Source organism: Dasypus novemcinctus, chromosome 2 (assembly GCF_030445035.2).
Source record: "Dasypus novemcinctus isolate mDasNov1 chromosome 2, mDasNov1.1.hap2, whole genome shotgun sequence".
Lineage (NCBI taxonomy): Eukaryota > Metazoa > Chordata > Mammalia > Cingulata > Dasypodidae > Dasypus > Dasypus novemcinctus.
Genome location: NC_080674.1, coordinates 142,214,205 through 142,232,562, shown reverse-complemented (window position 1 = coordinate 142,232,562; position 18,358 = coordinate 142,214,205). Strand labels below are relative to the sequence as shown.

Sequence of the window (18,358 nt, the reverse complement as noted above, 5' to 3'; positions counted from 1 at the left end):
AAATTAGTTCCAAGAAGGAAAAAACTATAAGCATGAAGATGTTCAATATCAACTAATGACTGTGGAGAATTACAATTAACCTATATTTCCAACATTAAAAGAAAGTAATAAATACCTTTTATTTATTCATTTATTTATTTTTTATTTATTTCTCTTCCCCCCCCAGTTGTCTGCTCTCTATGTCCATTCACTCTGTGTTCTTCTGTGACTGCTTCTGTCCTTATCAGTCGCACCAGGAATCTGTTTTTCTTTTTGTTGCATCATCTTGTTGTGTTAGCTCTCCGTGTGTGCAGCGCCATTCTTGGGCAGGCTGCACTTTTCTTTTGCACTGGGCAGCTCTCCTTATGGGGTGCACTCCTTGCATTTGGGGCTCCCCTACATGGGGGACACCCCTGTGTGGCACAGCACTCCTTGTGTGCATCAGCACTGCACATGGGCCAGCTCCACATGGATCAAGGAGGCCCGGGGTTTGAACTGTGGACCTCCCATGTGATAGGCTGATGCCCTATCTATTAGGCCAAGTCCGTTTCCCAATAAGTAGCTTTTAAATAGCTATTAGTGAACTGTTAGGCAGACAATAATAATGATATAGAAAAAGGAATATGTATGATGATGTATATTGCAAAATGAGTTTTGACTATGCTTTATAAGTGTATGCATTTGAGCAAAAACTGGAAGGAAATGGGGAACAGTTAAAAAGAAATCTTGGATAACTAAAAAATTTAGAAAACTGTACAGCCTAAAATATGGACCACATAGTAAGCACAAATGTCACCTTGTTTGAAAACTATAGTGTTGGAATCTGTACATCAGTTTCAGGAAATATGATATGAATAAGTTAAAAGATTATTGCTGTGCAAGGGAAAAGGTTTTATGGTGGATCTGGGGAAATACTGTATATTGTATATATGAATTTCAGTGATCTAAGACTCTTCTGAAGCTGACATTATGTTGGGATTCACTTTACGGGAAGTTTTGGATCACAGAGTGGTTCAACAATGGCAGCGGAGGAATACTGATATGGGATGTTATTGACAGGATATATATGGTTGACAGGGAGTTATACAGGGCATATGCCCAGGGTATATGGTAATGTCTATATATAGTCATAGTGGAAACAAAAACAACAGCTGGGGGGGTACTGGGCTCCTGGCCGGGGGGTCACTGTTGTGGGCCCTGGGAGAACAGCGGCAATCCTCCAGGTGCAACGGCAAGAACCAGGAAGGAAGGAGGGCCCAACAGTGGGCTCGTGATACTAATGGTTACACTTTTGAGCCTATACACCTGCAATAAGAACAAGGCCTAGAGTAGCATTGTGCCTGGGGGTTTCCTCCTGACAGCCTGCATGTTACTCAAATGTGGCCACTCTCACAGCCAAACTCAGCGTGTAGATGCGATGCATTCCCCCCAGCGTGGGACATGACACCCGGGGATGAGCCTCCCTGGCACCGAGGGATCACTACCACATACCAGCTGAAGAAGCAACTAGAAAATGACCTTGAATTAAAGATTCAATGCGGAACAGCAGAATATACCTGTCTACATATAATGACATGACTTCGGGAAGCTGTTTGACCTAATGTAAGGGGGAAATGGAAAGGAGAAATGAGATTATAAGGCTGTGAGTCTCTAAAAAAGAGTCTGGAGGTTGTCAGAAGGAATACCCCTATGTACAACTGAACAGAGTCTAAGAGACAGATAAGGTAGATACAACCCCAGGTATTGGTTCTTTGGAGGGATAAAGAGACCCACGGGTTCTATGGTCATGGCAGAAGGGGTTCACTGCCATGACAGATAGCCCTTCTTTGGAGCTGGTGTTTCTGCGTGATGGAATTGGACTCAGAGGGGATCTCTTTTCAAAAGACTTGCATGCTACTTTATTGGAATTGTAGTTGGTGCTGGGTTTAAGATATATGTAGGGGATTTGAATCTCTGGACTGATAATATGACACCCAGGCCCAGAGCCTCAACAGACTTCAGCTCCTACACTTTGATTTATTGGACTTACTCCACTCAGCTAACATGGAGTTGAAGAAGGTCAACCACCACAACATGGAGCCTAGAGTGTCTACAACTGGAAGCGGGAGGAGTGCATCCAGTACCCATATGGAATCTAAGCCCTCACTTGACATAGATGTGCAATGGACACAACCAATCCAATGTCCACAGAGAAAATGTGGAATGGGTGTGGGAACGGGAGGAAGAGATGAGATGTGGAGGCATTTTCGGGACGTGGAGTTGTCCTGGATAGTGCTTCACGGACAATTACGGGACATTATAGATCCCCCCAGGGCCCACTGGATGGAACGTGAGAGAGTCTGGGCTATGATGTGGACCATTGACTATGGGGTGCAGTGATGCTCAGAGATGAACTTATCAGGTGCAATGGATGTGTCATGATGATGGGAGAGAGTGTTGCTGTGGGGGGAGTGGGGGGCGGGGGCGGTGGGGTTGAATGGGACCTCATATTTTTCATAATGTAATTTAAAATAAATAAATAAATAATTAAAAAAAAAAAAGAAATCTTATGATTTGGGGTGGATGTTATAGTTTCAATATTAAATGGGGTTGTTCATTCATCCATCAATAACTTGAGTGCCTACTGTGTACCAGTTACCATGTATTATGGATGGAATTGTATCACCCAAAACTAGAATCTTTGAAGATGTTATCAGTTAGGATGAGACCAAACTGGATAATGGTGAGCCCTACTCCAATATGCCTGGAGTCCTTATAAAGAAAGGAAATTTGAGGAAATTCAAGGAAAGTGTATTTGAGGAAATAATGGCTGAATTTGAGGAAATTTGAGTATTTGAGGAAATAATTAATGAAAATTTCCCGACTCTCATGAAAGAAATGAACTCACATGTCCATGAAGCAAGCACAGCGTAGTGTAATCAGAATAAACCAGAACAGACTTACTCCAAGACACATACTACTCAGAATGTGAAATGTCACAGATAAAGGGAAAATTCTTAGAGTATCAAGGGAGAAGCAAACCATCACAGATGGCAGATGCCTGGTAAGACTTAGGGCAGATTTCTCATCAGACACAATGGAGGCAAGAAGACACCGGTATAATACAATTAGGATACACTTTTCTCTCTTCAATTTCAACTATTCTGTCTTCAGTATCACTTATTCTTTCTTCTGTCATTTTGAGTCTGCTGTTTTATGTCTCAAATGTGTTTTTGATCTCACCTATTGTGTCTTTCATTCCCATGAGCTCTGTTACTTTTTTGTTCAGGATTTCAAATTCTTCTTTGCACTCACTCAATGTCTTCTTGATGTCATTTATCTCTTTGAACATGTTGTCTTTCAACTCAATTTGATTTTGGAACCTGAGTCCAGATGTTTCCCAAGACCTAGGATTCCCCAGGGACACCCACTGGCATGTTCTCTGCATTTTCAGGACACAGAACCAGAACAGCAACTCCAAACATCCCCCAAGACTTAAGGATCTGGGCACTTTAGTTTGGAGTCTTGCTCCAAAATCCCCCAAGGCTTGAGGAGCTTGGGGGCTTTGGTTTGGAGTCTAAAAGTTCAGTCAGGCCAGTATCTAGGACACTGGATTAGCTGACAAGACTTTTTTCCCATTTGTCCCTAGAATAATGGGCAGCTTATTCAGCATTCCAGCAGACTCCCCATTGGGGTGTCTTCTCAGGAATAGGGACAACCTGCCACTGATGGTCTAAAAAGGAAGAGGCTAATCTTTTCCTGCCAAACCATGTGGCCACAGAATAGCTAGGCCTCCGTATGGGACCCTGAAATCCAGTTAAACCTGTGTTGAGAGGTAAGGAGGGGACAGACAGATCTGAGGGCCAGAGACCATGTGATCATGTCTCCTTAAAGGGATGAGGAGGGAAGTGGATTTGGCTCAACTGGTAGAGCATCCACCTACCATATGGGAGGCCCAGGGTTCAAATCTGGGGCCTCCTGACCCATGTGGTAAGCTGGCCCACAGTGCAGTGCTGATGCATGCAAGGAGTGCCATGCCACGCAGGGGTGTCCCCATGTAGGGGAACCCCACGTGCAAAGATTGCATCCCATAAGGAGAGCTGCCTGGCGTGAAAAAAGTGCAGCCTGCCCAGGAATGGTGCCATACCCACAGAGAGCTGACGCAGCAAGATGATGTAATAGAAAAAAGAGAGACAGATTCCTGGTGCCACTGACAAGAATACAAGCAGACACAGAAGAACACACAGCGAATAGACACAGAGAGCAGACAATGGGGGGTGGAGGGTAAGGGGAGAGAAATAAATAAAAGTAAAGGGATGAGGAAATGCATTACCAAACTGGTCAATTTTTAAAAGCTCAGGGAATTACTCAGAAGTAGGATGAAAACAGCCTTACTGCAAGGAAAGCTGGTAGAAGCAATAAAAATACCCTCTGGTAGTTCCTGTCTCTAGGGAAGGACAACCTCCTAGGAACTCACTTTATTAGCCAGTCTTCCTTGGATATGTGTGGGAAGCTGCAAAATCCCTGGGCCCCCCAACTTCCATTAACTCCCTTTTAGAAATAGCCATCTCAGTTTCTAACTGACCACACCAAGATGGAGAAGGTAAGGAGCAGCAGGTGCAGGGTCCAGGATAGACTCATCTTTTAGCTGCTGCCATTAAAGGCACCGTCACCTCAGGGTCACCCAAATCCAATCTCTTTCCCTACCCCAAATGTGTAAAATCCTGTCTTCAGTTCTAATCTGTGCTTGCTTTAACTTTGTCAGTCTGCCATGCCTAGGAATTTGTAAATCAAGTTTGGTGTTTGTGACAAATTGGATAATGGTGAAAGGTAACAACAACAAAAAAATGAATCTTTAAATGTCAATATTATCTTGCAATTGGATTTATTGTATAAATCACAAGTGGAATTAATTCAACTGCTGGAAAAGCAGAAAAACTTGGCAATGTTACTAATAAAATTGTTTTAGTTGCTTAGTTAATAAGTGAAAGTGTCCCATTTGTTTTGAAGTGAAACTTAAAGAGGGAAGCAGATGTGGCTCAAGCAATTGGGCTCCCATCTACCATATAGGAGGTCTAGGGTTTAATACCAGGGCCTCCCGGTGAAGGCGAGTTGGCCCACGTGGAGTGCTGGCCCACACAGGAGTACTGGTCCATGCGGAGAGCTGGCGCAGCAAGACAACGTAACAGAAAGAGACACAGAGGAGAGACAATAAGAGACGCAGCAGACCCGACAGCTGAGGTGGTGCAAGAGAATGATCACCTCTCTCCCACTCTGGAAGGTCTCAGGATTGGTTCCTGGAGCTGCCTAATGAGAATACAAGCAGACACAGAAGAACACACAGTGAATGGACACTGAAAGCAGACAATGGAGGGAGAGGGGAGGAATAAATAAATAAATCTTAAAAAAAACTTATTAGAAATTGTAACTAGGAGTTAAGATGATTATATAGATGCCTTTATATTATAAAACAGCAAAAGCTGAGATTGCTCTAATGGGGGATTTAGCCAAGACCTAATATTGTGATGTTAATCTTAGATATTTCACCTTTGTTTATGGTTACTTCAGGTTTAGCCTCACCTTTGTGTGTACTTGCTATAGTAATGGTAATTATAAACTGACCTTCCTTTTTTTTTTTTTTTTACTAACCAATGGTGTTTGTTTATTTAAGAGAGCATATCTACAATTTTTCTTCTTTAGCTTAATTTCATTAACATAAACTTAAAATTTTCGTTACTCCAAAGATTTTGTACATATAATGTTAATTTACTTATTTTTTCATCTTTATTTTTTTAATATTACATTAAAAAATATGAGGTCCCCATATACCCCCCACCCCCCTCACCTCACTCCTCTCCCCATAGCAACAATCTCCTCCATCATCATGAGACATTCATTGCATTTGGTGAATACATCTCTGAGCACTGACCTTACTTTGATAATGGTTATTTTGAGACTAGTTTCTTTCCTAGACCTACCATTGTGATGGTAATTCTAAATTAAACTTATGCTTATTTATGGTTACTTCAAATCAAGCCTTACCTTCCTGTATGCTTGGTATTAATATGTTGGTAATTCTAAACTGAGTTTGCCTTTGCTTATGGTTATTTCAAGACAGTTATTTTACCTTTGTAGTGGTAACTACTCTACTCTCCCCTGTTAGTAGCCATGGGAATTTCCACACCCACACCCCTTCAACTCCCCGCAAGGCTCAGGGGAAGACAAATTTGAGACACCCTTATCTCCCATCCTTCCACTGGTGTTAACAGCCCTGCTTTCTCTCATGATTATCCAGCTGTGGACTACAATTTACCTACTCCAGGCAAGAGCCCAACGGGACCTCATGACCTTTGATTAAATTAACGCATGATAGGAATCCTTGGCCCTTGGAGCTTGGACATCCACTCTTCCAGTTCAGTGGCCTCCAGAGTCCTGTTATCTCTGAGGACTGGTAAGTGAAGGTCCTCCCAGCTTGAGCATCAAGAATTCTGATAGCAGCAGGTCATGAGAAAGAAAAAGTTTTCCTTGAGAGCTCAGTGAGCTCAGTGAGTAGATACTAAAATTAGTATTGCGCATCTGAGGTTTGTCAAAGTCAAAATGGAAAATAAGCAGAGCTCTGAAATAAGGGGAAAAGTTGTAGGTTGTATTTTAAAGCATTGGTAACAATTTGGTTATAAATTAATAAGTAAAAGGAATGAAATTCTTGTGCAAAACTGCATGGTCACAGTGCAGATTAATTAGAAATAGCCTTCAAAGAGATCATTTGAATGTTATTTTACAGTTAAGCTTTTTTTTTTAAGAGTATGAAAATTATAAGTAACATTAGCAGGTTGTATGTCTATTTGTTCAATGTGTATATCTTTATACATCAGGATGGTAATATCAAATTAACAAATGAAAATTCTTAAGAGCTCTATTCAAATTGTTAAAAATCAAATATGTTAATGAATATTTCAGGAGCCCAAATTAGGTTAAGCAGGATGGAAAGGTCATATAGAAATCTGAATACAGAAACTGTTGGGAAAAGGAAAAAGTTTTTCCTAGGCTCTTTGACCTATCCAGCCCCCAGGGCCTTCTCTTTAAAAGAGCTATGAGGGAAGGGCTAGGTGTGACAAATTAAAACTCTATCTTCTAGGCCAGGGAATTAAGAATCATAGTTTGTCCTGTAATTCCCCAATTTAAACCTTTTAACAGCCTTAAAATAAGGGTAGTTAATAATTCTATTACCAATTTTCAGTAAGTAAAGGAAAAGTCCTTGAAATCTATAGAAAGATCTTTTAATATAGAAAATTAAATTAAATTTTATTAATTAATGATGAGATGGCCCATGTGCAGTGCTGATGCGCGCAAGGAGTGCCAAGCCATGCAGGGGTGTCCCCCATGTAGGGGAGCCCCACGCGCAAGGAGTGCTCCCCGTAAGGAGAGCCACCCAGCACAAAAAGCACACACGTAGAGTTGATGCAGCAAGATGATGTAACAAAATGAGACAGATTCCAGGTGCTCTTGACAGGAATACAAGTGGACATAAGAAGAACACACAGCGAATGGACACAGAGAGCAGACAACTAGGGGTGGGGTGGGGAAGGGGAGAGAAATAAAAAAAAAATAAAGAGGAACTTTTTAAAAAAACAACAAAAAACAAAGCAAAGCTACTTGAGCTAATAAAAGAGTTTGGCAAAATGGCAGGATACAAGATCAACACACAAAAATCAGTAATGTTTCTGTACACTAGTACTGAACAATCTAAGGAGGAAAATTCCATTTACAATAGCAACAAAAATACTCAAATACCTACGAATCAATCTAACCAAAGAAGAACAGGGAAAAAAAGAAATAAATAAGACGTATAGGACCTATATTCAGAAAACTGTAAGACAAGGTTAAAGAATACAAACAAGTGGAAAGACATTCATATCCATGGATTGGAAGAATAAATATCATAAAGATACCAAGGCTATCCAAACTGATTTATAGATTCCAACAGCTTACTTTACAGAATTAGAAAAGGCAATTACAAAATTCATTTGGAAGGGAAAGTGTATCTGAATAGCTAAAAGCATCCAAATAAGAAGGAGCGATGGAGAGGAATTTCACTGCTTGACCTTGAAATACTACAAGCTACAGTGGTCAAAACAGTATGGTATTGGCAGAAAGACAGACACATCGATCAGCAGAACAGAACTGAGAGTCCAGAAACAACCCCTCACCTCTATGGCCACTGGTTTTTGGCAAACCTACCAAGTCCATGTTAACAGGACAAAACAGTCTCTTCAACAAATGGTGCTGGGAAAACTGGATATCCATAACCAAAAGAATGAAAGAAACCCCTGTCTCATTCCCTACACAAGAATCAACTCAAAATGTATTAAAGACCTAAATATAAAAGCCAGAAACATAAAAATGTAGAGAAACATCTTAAAGATCTTGTGGTAGGTGATGGCTTTTTGGCCCTTACACCCAAAACATGCACAACAAAAGAAAAAATAAATGGGAATGCCTCAAAATTAAACATTTTTACATGCCAAAGGACTTTGTCAAAAGGGTGAAAAGGCAGTTGACTCAATAGGATAAAATATTTGGAAATCACATGTCTGATAAGGGTTTAATATCCAGGATATATAAAGAGATTTTAAAACTCAGGAATAAAAAGACAAATGACCCAATTAAAAAATAGGCAGGGAAACGGACTTTGGCCCAGTGGTTAGGGCGTCCGTCTACCATATGGGAGGTCCGCGGTTCAAACCCCGGGCCTCCTTGACCCGTGTGGAGCTGGCCATGCGCAGCGCTGATGCGCGCAAGGAGTGCCGTGCCACGCAAGGGTGTCCCCCGCGTGGGGGAGCCCCACGCGCAAGGAGTGCGCCCGTGAGGAGAGCCGCCCAGCGTGAAAAGAAAGAGCAGCCTGCCCAGGAATGGTGCCGCCCACACTTCCCGTGCCGCTGACGACAACAGAAGCGGACAAAGAAACAAGACGCAGCAAATAGACACCAAGAACAGACAACCAGGGGAGGGGGGGAAATTAAATAAATAAATAAATCTTTAAAAAAAAAAAAAAAAAAATAGGCAGAAGACTTGAATAGACATTTGTCCAAAGACAAATGGCAACAAAACAAAACAACACAAAAAAAACACATGAAAAAATGCTCATCACCAGCAATTATGGAAATGCAAATCAAAGATACTATGAAATATCATTTTATACCTAGTAGAATAGCCACTATTAAAAAGACAGAACTGGGAAGCGGACTTGGCCCAATGGATAGGGCGTCCGCCTACCACATGGAAGGTCTCTGGTTCATACCCTGGGCCTCCTTGACCCGTGTGGAGCTGGCCCATGCGCAGTGCTGATGCAAGCAAGGAGTGCCCTGCCGCACAGGGGTGTCCCCCGTGTAGGGGAGCCCCACACGCAAGGAGTGTGCCCCATAAGGAGAGCCGCCCAGTGCGAAGGAAAGTGTAGCCTGCCCAAGAATGGTGCCACACACACGGAGAGCTGACACTGCAAGATGATGCAACAAAAAGAAACACAGATTCCCGGTGCCGCTGATAAGGATAGAAGCGGTCACAGAAGAACACACAGCGAAGGGACACAGAGAGCAGACAACTTGGGGGCGGGGGGAAGGGGGAAGGATGGGGAGAGAAATAAATTTTAAAAACTTAAAAAAAAAAAAGTAAAACACTTATTCACTGTTGGTGGGAATGTAGAATGGTACTGTGGGGGATTGTTTGGCAGGTCCTAAAGATTTTTAACAGATTTGCCACGTGACCCAGCGATACCACTATTGGTATCCAGAAGAACTGAGAGCAGTGACACGACAGATATCTGCACACAAATGTTCATAGTGGCATTATTTAAGATTGCCAAAAGATGGAAACTACCCAGGTGTCGATCAGCCAATGAAGGAATAAACAAACTAGTGCATACACACAATAGAGTAGTACGCAGTTGTAAGAAAAAAATGAAGTCATGAAGCCTATGACAACATGGATGAACCTGGAGGACACTATACTGAGTGAAGCAAGCCAGACACAAAAGGACAAGTACAGTATGATTGCGCTATTATGAATTAAATATATTGTGTAATCTCATGGAGTTAATCACTAGAATACGGGTCACCAGAAAAAAAATGAGGTTAGAGAATGGAAAGCTGAGGGTTAACTTGTGCAGATTTGGTACAAAGGTTGTGTGTTCCTCTTTGGAAATGAATAGAAAAGGTGAAAGCACAACATGTTTATAACGGGCAGTTCTATTATATGGGTATGACAGTGGTTAAAAGGGAAAGACTAAGGTCCTGTAAATTACTAAAAGGAAAGCTAAAAAATGTAACATGGGACTGTATAGCATAGTAAAACCTCATGTGAAATATGAATATGGGAAATATTGCATATATGACTGTTTTTCTTTGAACAAATGTTAATGTCACAAGATGTTAATATCAGAGAAAAAAATACATTATGCTAAGTGAAAGAAACCAGACAAAAAGTACTACATATTGTGTGATTCTATGTATATAAAATGTAAATATAAATCAACTTACGAAATTAAATTAGTGGTTACGTAGGACTGGGTAAGGATAGAGGGATTGAGAGGTGCCTGCTAAAGGGTGTGGTGTTTTTCTTTTTTGAAGTAATGAAATTGTTTTAAAGATTTTTTGTGATGATGAATGCACAACACTGTGATTATACTAAAAGCCATTGATTATACACTTTGGATAGATTGTATGGTATGTGAATATATTTCAATAAAACTTCTTTTAAATAAGTAAAAAAATAAATAAGCAAGAAAAGCCAGAAAGAGCAACTATGTACATCAGGGGAAACAGAGATTGAGAGGTGAAGAATTTCCTTGTTTGTCTGGTTTTTGTTTATTATTATTATTGAAATAATGAAACTGCTCTAATAATGATCAAAGTGATGAATGCACAACTATGTGATTGTACCAAATACCACTGATTATACATTTTGGATGGATTGTATACTTTTATTAATATGTATCAATAAAGTTGATCTGTTTAAAAAATATAAAAGAGGAAAAAATAGATGGACTCAAAAACAAGAGAAATAGGTCAGCAGATCAAAGCGTCAGAAGCACAATGCAGAGTGGAGTTGAAGTCAGGTGCAGAAGCAGGCAGTGAATGGCAATGAATCCTACATGGTAATAGGCACTAAAAGTGTTCCACAAAAGAGACAGGACTTAAAGAGGCCAAACTCAGTACTTGAAGCCTATTCTCCTTCCAAGAATGTTCAAAATAACATTTGTTATGAAACCACGCAGGCCTGGGTTTCAGCTTTATCAGAAACTGTGAGGTAAGGGAGGCAGAAGAGAAGGTGACAACTATACTTCCCACTCTAGGTGACCGGAATGGTAATATCCCTAAATCATTACAGGACAGGAGCTCAGAAACTCTACCATGAGCCCTGTAAGTTTTGGAGAAGAGGACAGGAAAAGTAACTACAAAATCCTGAGATAAGTATGGACAGACAGATGAATAAAACAAAAATAAAAACCCTCTTGCTTATTTGAACTGGAAAAAAAAAACCCAAATTCTAACAAACATGAAGAAATAGAAGATTTAAATTCTGCCAGTCCAATTCTGGGACTCACTCCAGAAGGAATTAATTTTATCCAATAGTTTAAAAATAAGTGTTTGAGGGGAAGCAGCTGTGGCTCAAGTGATTGGGCTTCCAGCTACCAAATGGGAGGATCCAGGTTTCATCCCCAGGGGAATCCTGGTGAAGGCCTGCCAGGCCCGCGTGGAGAGAGCTAGGCCCTTGCAGGAAGCAATGCAGCAAGGAGAAGATGCAACAAAAGAGATGCAGGGGAGAGTCAAGGTGAGATGCAAAAGAAAACCAGTTACTGGATGGCAGAAGAGACAGGCTACCTCTCTCCCACCTTGGACGTCCCTGGGATTGAATCCTGGTGAAGCCTAGAGGAGAAAAACAAGAAGACCAAAAAAAGGGAAGAGACACAGAAGATCACACAGCAAATGGGCACAGATAGCAAACAGCAACGGGGAGGTGGGGGGGAGATGTTTAGAAATAAAAGGATTTCACTCATTAAAAACAATACATTACAGAACAAAAACAAGCAGAAATGAATTGAAAAACGATAGATATTGGGAAGCGGATTTGGCTCAACGGATAGAGCATCCATCTACCACATGGGAGGTCCAGGGTTCAAACCCAGGGCCTCCTGACCCACGTGGTGAGCTGGCCCACTGGCAGTGCTGATGAGCGCAAGAAGTGCCCTGCCATGCAGGTGTGCCCCCTTGTAGGGGAGCCCCATGTGCAAGGAGTGCGCCCCATCAGGAGAGCTGCCCTGCACAAAGAAAGTACAGCCTGCCCAGGTGTAGCGCTGCACACAGGGAGAGCTGATGCAGCAAGATGACGCAACCAAAAGAGACACTGAGGAAACGGACTTAGGCCCAGTGGTTAGGGCGTCCGTCTACCATATGGGAGGTCCGCGGTTCAAACCCCGGGCCTCCTTGACCCGTGTGGAGCTGGCCATGCGCAGCGCTGATGCGCGCAAGGAGTGCCGTGCCACGCAAGGGTGTGCCCCGCGTGGGGGAGCCCCACGCGCAAGGAGTGCGCCCGTGAGGAAAGCCGCCCAGCGTGAAAAGAAAGAGCAGCCTGCCCAGGAATGGCGCCGCCCACACTTCCCGTGCCGCTGACGACAACAGAAGCGGACAAAGAAACAAGACGCAGCAAATAGACACCAAGAACAGACAACCAGGGGAGGGGGGGAAATTAAATAAATAAATAAATCTTTAAAAAAAAGAAAAAAAAAAGACACTGGTTCCCGGTGCCGTTGACAAGAATGGAAGTGGACACAGAAGAACACACAGCGAATGGACACAGAGATCAGACAATGGGGTGGAGGGAGAGAAATAAATAAAAAAGCTTAAAAATTAAAATAAAAACCATACATATAGAAAATCCAATATTAGAAATGAAAAATACAGTTTTGCAAATAAAGTAAATAGATGAAATTAAACTCTAGTATGATATAGTAAATAAAAGAATCTGTTATAACATATGTGCCAGTTTGAGATTATTTTATGAATCCCAAAAGAGAAAGATTATGTTTATAAACCAACCTATTCCTCTGGGTGTAATACCCTTTGACTGCATTAAATTTAGTTGAGGAGCCTCTGATTAGATTACTTGTTAAGATCACTTTAGTATTTTGAATGGCCTACATCAGTGAGGCATGACTCAGGTTGAGTTTCTGCCCCCCTTGCTGGGTCTGATATAGATGGAAACATAAAGAGAGACAAACACAGGAAAAGGGAGCTGCCATGTTTGATTCTTTCATGTGAGAGACATGACTACAGGAAAACTGAAGCTCAAAGAGCTGAGGCCCAAAAGGGACAAGCCCTATAACTGATTGCTCACAGCTGTGCTCCAAGAGATGGTAGATTCTGGAAGGGAAAGGTGAAACCTAAGCAGAGATGGGCAGCCATATTGCTTTCCCCCATGGCAGGACCCCAGAATCAACAGTAGCTGACTCTGATGAGAAATACCTTCTTATAGTACCCTGATTTTGACTTTTCACAGCCTCAGCACTGTAAGATTTTTACCCCAAATAAATACCCTTTATAAAAGCCAAAACATTTCTGGTACTTTACATTGGCAGCCCTTTCTCAAAATAAAATAACATAAATCTAATAGGAATTCTGGAGGGAAAAAAGAATAAAAGGCATATCAGAGAAGCAGATATTTGAAAAAAAATTAGCTGAAAATTTTCCAGAATTGAAGTTAGACAAGGATATTCAGATTAATTAAAATATGCTCTGAAGGGAAACAATGTGGCTCAACCAATTGGGCTCCTGTCTACCATATAGGAGGTCCTGGGTTCAATTCCCAGGGCCTCAGGTGAGGGCAAGCTGGCCCACACAGAGTGCTGGCCCATGCGGGAATGCAGCTCTATGCAGGATTGCTGCTCTGCGTAGGAACGCCACCCAGTGCAGGAAAGCTGCCTCGTGCAGGAGTGCCAGCCAACAGAGAGAGCTGGGGCAGCAAGATGATGCAACAAGAGACAAAGAGGAGAGAAAATAAGAAGATGTATCAGAACAGGGGAGCTGAGATGGCACCTCTCTTCCACTCCGGAAGGTCCCAGGATTGGTTCCCAGAACAGCCTGAGAATACAGACAGACACAGAAGAACACACAGCAAATGGACACAGAGAACAGGCAACAGGGGGAATGGGGGGAGGGGGGCAGGGGGGGAAATGAAACAAATCTTTAAAAAAAAACCCAAGTGATTTTAAAAAATGCACTCAAGAACAAGCAAGATAGGGAAGTGGATATGGCTCAAGCGACTGAGCCTATCACGGGGGAGATCCTAGATTTGGTTTCTGGTGCCTCCTAAAGAAGATGAGCAAGACAGCAAGCTGATGTGATGGGTTGGCATAGCAAGCTGACACAACAAGAGACACGAGGAAAACATACTGAGACACAACAAAGCAGGGAGTGGAGGTGACTCAAGTGATTAGGTACCTCCCTCCCACATGGGAGATCCTAGGAGTAGTTTCTGGTGCCTCCAAAAAAAAAAAAAGGAAGATGAGTAGAGTATACAATGAACAGACACAGTGAGGGGATGGGGAGAAATAAATAAATAAATTAAAAAAAAAAAAAAAAAGCGAGATAACCAACAAAACCCAGAAAAGTAAAACTATAGAACACTAAGGATAAAAGAAAAATCTTAAAATCTACCAGAAATAATCTTCAAATGAACAACAGTTAGTCTGATAGTAGTCATCTTCTTATGAATAACAAAAAGGTACAGAAGACAAAGGAGTATTATCTTAAAATATTCTGGCAAAAAAAATAACCTTCAATTTAGAATTTTAAACCCAGCTATCCTTGAGGAGTGAGCATCAATAATTCAGTTTATGGTCTTCCAGACTTTTACTTAGGAGATTTAATGTGCCTTCAGCAATAGTTTTTCACTTATTTAAGTTGGACACACAATATAGCACTAGTCAGTGATTTGGCAAGTTGTTTATATAACTTTAAATAACTAAGCGCTATACATAAACTCTTTCAATTAACTTTATTGAATATTGAATAACCAAGTTGATAAGTTAGCACAGATCAAATCATTATTTGCAAGGGTTACAAATGACTTTTTTTTTACAGGAATAAAACAGTGAAAATTACAGACTGCAAAAAGGAAGACAAATCTTGTTTCAGAGAAGCAAGATTTAACACAGCACATTGAAGATCAATACATATTTAAATTTAAGAACAAAAATTTAATGTTACAATATTATACACTACTTTACAAAATTAAAATTTCTATATAAGGATTATATTTGTAATAGTTAACAAAATCTTGAAATCACATTTGGTGGTCCCCTAGATAACAGCTATTATACATCTTTGATTAGGAGAAACAAATTTTTAATTCTACTTATTGTAAAACAGTCTGTTAGACTCAATACATTAAATTAAAAACAATGAAAATATATGCAAACTAAAATAAATGGTACTGCTTGAGTGAATATTAGTATGCCAGACACACAGAAATGTTATTTTAAAAATCTTAGAAATTAGAAAAATAGAGTACTTTTTATGGTAGAACTGCCGCCATGTTCAGGTTTAAATACCAAGATTGCCCTTGTCTGTTATTTTAGTAGTTGTAGAGCTGTAGAAAATTCAAAGATCTTTCATGATAATTTACAACTACAATAAAAAAAATATGGCATAGTGTAAATATAGTTGTTTTACATCAAAAAATACAAGATGAGACAGCAGGTAGTGCCCCACAGCAAAAAAATCAAACTAAAAAACACATTCAATATTGCAAAAAATAACTGCTTAATATCAATATCCCCAAAAGGTTCATTCATTCCCTCATTATCTGGAGATGAAGAAAACAAATATTGCAAATCCCAACTGAAGTTCTATTTTGTATGGTCTAGCTGTTTATAACATTATTCTGGATTGCACATGTTATACAATATCCAAAATTTAAAATTTTTGAAATATATCAACAAAGCTTGTGCTAATAACAATAGGGATGTAGTGAGGTACAAGGAAGATTATTGTACTTAGAAGCACAAACTTTTCCATCTGGAAGATTCTTTACTTAATAGAAAGGACTTACAAATATCAACATCTAAAATTCACATTAAGAAGAGAATTTTTAATTATTTTAAGAAACATAATAACATAATGTCATAATAATGACTCTAAGTTTCTTTAAAAGAGGGGAAAATATAAATTTATTTTAATTTGCCACTATTTAAAAATTGCTTCCTAATAAATGAAGCAGTGTTCAAGAAAACTTCCAGTTCAATGTACCACTTGCACACTGAAAACAAACCTTAATACTGTTTAAGGGAGATGATATTTTTATAAAACACAAACAACTATTCTGATTCAGCTGACAAGCAGTAGTTATATAATCTAGAGGGACCTGCTTCTTCCCTATTCCAAAACAACTCAGTTAAAGTCAGCTAATATTGATGTAAACCTGAAAGTTACTATTTCATTTGTGATCATATGGACCAAGATTGTAAACACATTTTCTAACCCATTTAAACAAACAAAAAAATCTTTTCCTCAAGTATCATACGTGAACATCTTTTATGTTCAGAGGTTCATATGACACAAGCTGAATCTGAAAAAGGAGCCAAACTCTTTAAGACATTATTATATCACAGCACTTTAAATATACAGATGAATAATTTACCTACTTGTAAACAAAATTCGCTTAATAGTTTTGACTATATTTCTCTGGCTGAATCAAAACAGCAGCCCCTTAAGCATGTTCAGAAATAAGTTTCTTTCATAACTTCATTATATTGGATTTTTATAAACTTAAAATCCACCAAATCAAACAGCAGCATTCATGCTTTAAAAGGAATAAATATTTCTTAATGAGTGGCTTCCAATTTCGTTATTAAACTCCTCAGAAAACTGTTACTAATTCATTTGAGAAAGCATTTAAGAAAACTTTAATTTGTTTCATTCATCCTCATTTTATCAAAATAACACTTGCTTTCTGCAGCCAAATCAGAAAACCACTTAATTATAGTTTTTCACTTCAATTCAAAGTGACTTTGTTCTTAAAGTACTGAGAATACTGACAGATTTTAAAGCTTGAATGTTGTTATTTCATGTCCTTCACAAGCTAGACTAGAATTAGTTTACTCAAGTTTTGGATAACATGATGATCCTTTCCTCCCTTAAAAAAGAAGGGGAAAAAAAAAAGGCGTGGGGGATAAGATTTTAGTTTTACTACATTCTATTCACTTCTCAAATTCTTTGATTTTAAAAAGATGGATAGATTTGTAACTTCCCTGCAACACTTAATACTTGTGAGGTTTTAAATGTAGCAGCCAAAAATTCAGAAAAATAGAAAAGGAGAAATATACATTTTGAATACAGAAGTCTTTATTTTACAAAATGTAAATTTGCCTATGCAATATTGTCTCACCTACTATAATCTACAACAACTCAAACGTAATTGGCAGCAAAGGAAAAAAGGTATCCAATCATGTAGATATATTTTGATTTGAAAAATACAGTATTTTCAGAGTTTCATGTTTGATTCTCTGCTGTGGTGCTTTATTTGCTATAGTTTGTTGAAATCACAGTGAAAACATCTTATCATCACATTAGTCCTCAAACCTAATGGAAAAGGAAGGTATTATATACTGCCAGAAATTCTGCATTATTGTGAATTTCCTTAAAAATAATTAAGTCCAATTTCTTCATTTGTTCATTTATTCACTTGCTGCTGTATGTGTAAGAGGAATTCATAATATGATAACGCAGATTCACTTCTGTCTTCTACCATGTGTTGAAGAAAGTTTGCTCTTACTGGACTTTCATCCCTTAGGAATAAAAGTTTAAAATATTCATATATATATATTAGATAAAATGTATCTAATACATTAAAATAAAATAAACACATTTGTCATAGGCTTTTGACAAACTCTGACAACCATTATAACGTTTACCATTCAAATATAGTTGATTCTTGTTATTTTAGTAATTATGTTCTAATTAAGTTTCCACAAACACTGAATGAACCATTGTCCCTAAGGGAAACACAGGGTAAGGTTCCTGCAAGTCTTTGTTCACAAAATTTCCTCAATTGATCAAGACATGATTTTGTTTTATTTGTATTCCTGTTTAAAGACATATCTTTTCTTTTCTCCTTAAATTTGCATGTAATAATTCCCTATGTAATCTCTGTTTCACCAGCATTTTAGAAATTGCCCACATATACTGTTCCACTTAGAAACAATACCACTGGAGCAGATGTAGCTCAAGTGATTGAAGGCCTGCTTCCCACATATGAGATCCCGGGTTCAATCCCCGGTACCTCCTAAAAACAAACATGAAAAAACCAACTCTCACTGCAGACAGACGTAGCTCAGTGGTTGAGCACC

At 39.5% G+C, this 18,358-nt stretch overlaps 1 protein-coding gene across 2 annotated transcripts in view; it reads right to left on the bottom strand.

The window, feature by feature from the left end:
- Nucleotides 1–14,991: 14,991 nt before the first annotated feature.
- Nucleotides 14,992–18,358, bottom strand: part of SEC24A (SEC24 homolog A, COPII coat complex component) — a 131,326-nt gene continuing 127,959 nt past the window's right edge. For both annotated transcript variants that reach the window (XM_058279000.2, XM_058278995.2), the window contains exon 23: nt 14,992–17,797. In XM_058279000.2, coding sequence (XP_058134983.1) covers nt 17,683–17,797 — 115 coding nt within the window. In that variant the 3' untranslated portion in view covers nt 14,992–17,682. The remainder of the gene's footprint in view (nt 17,798–18,358) is intronic.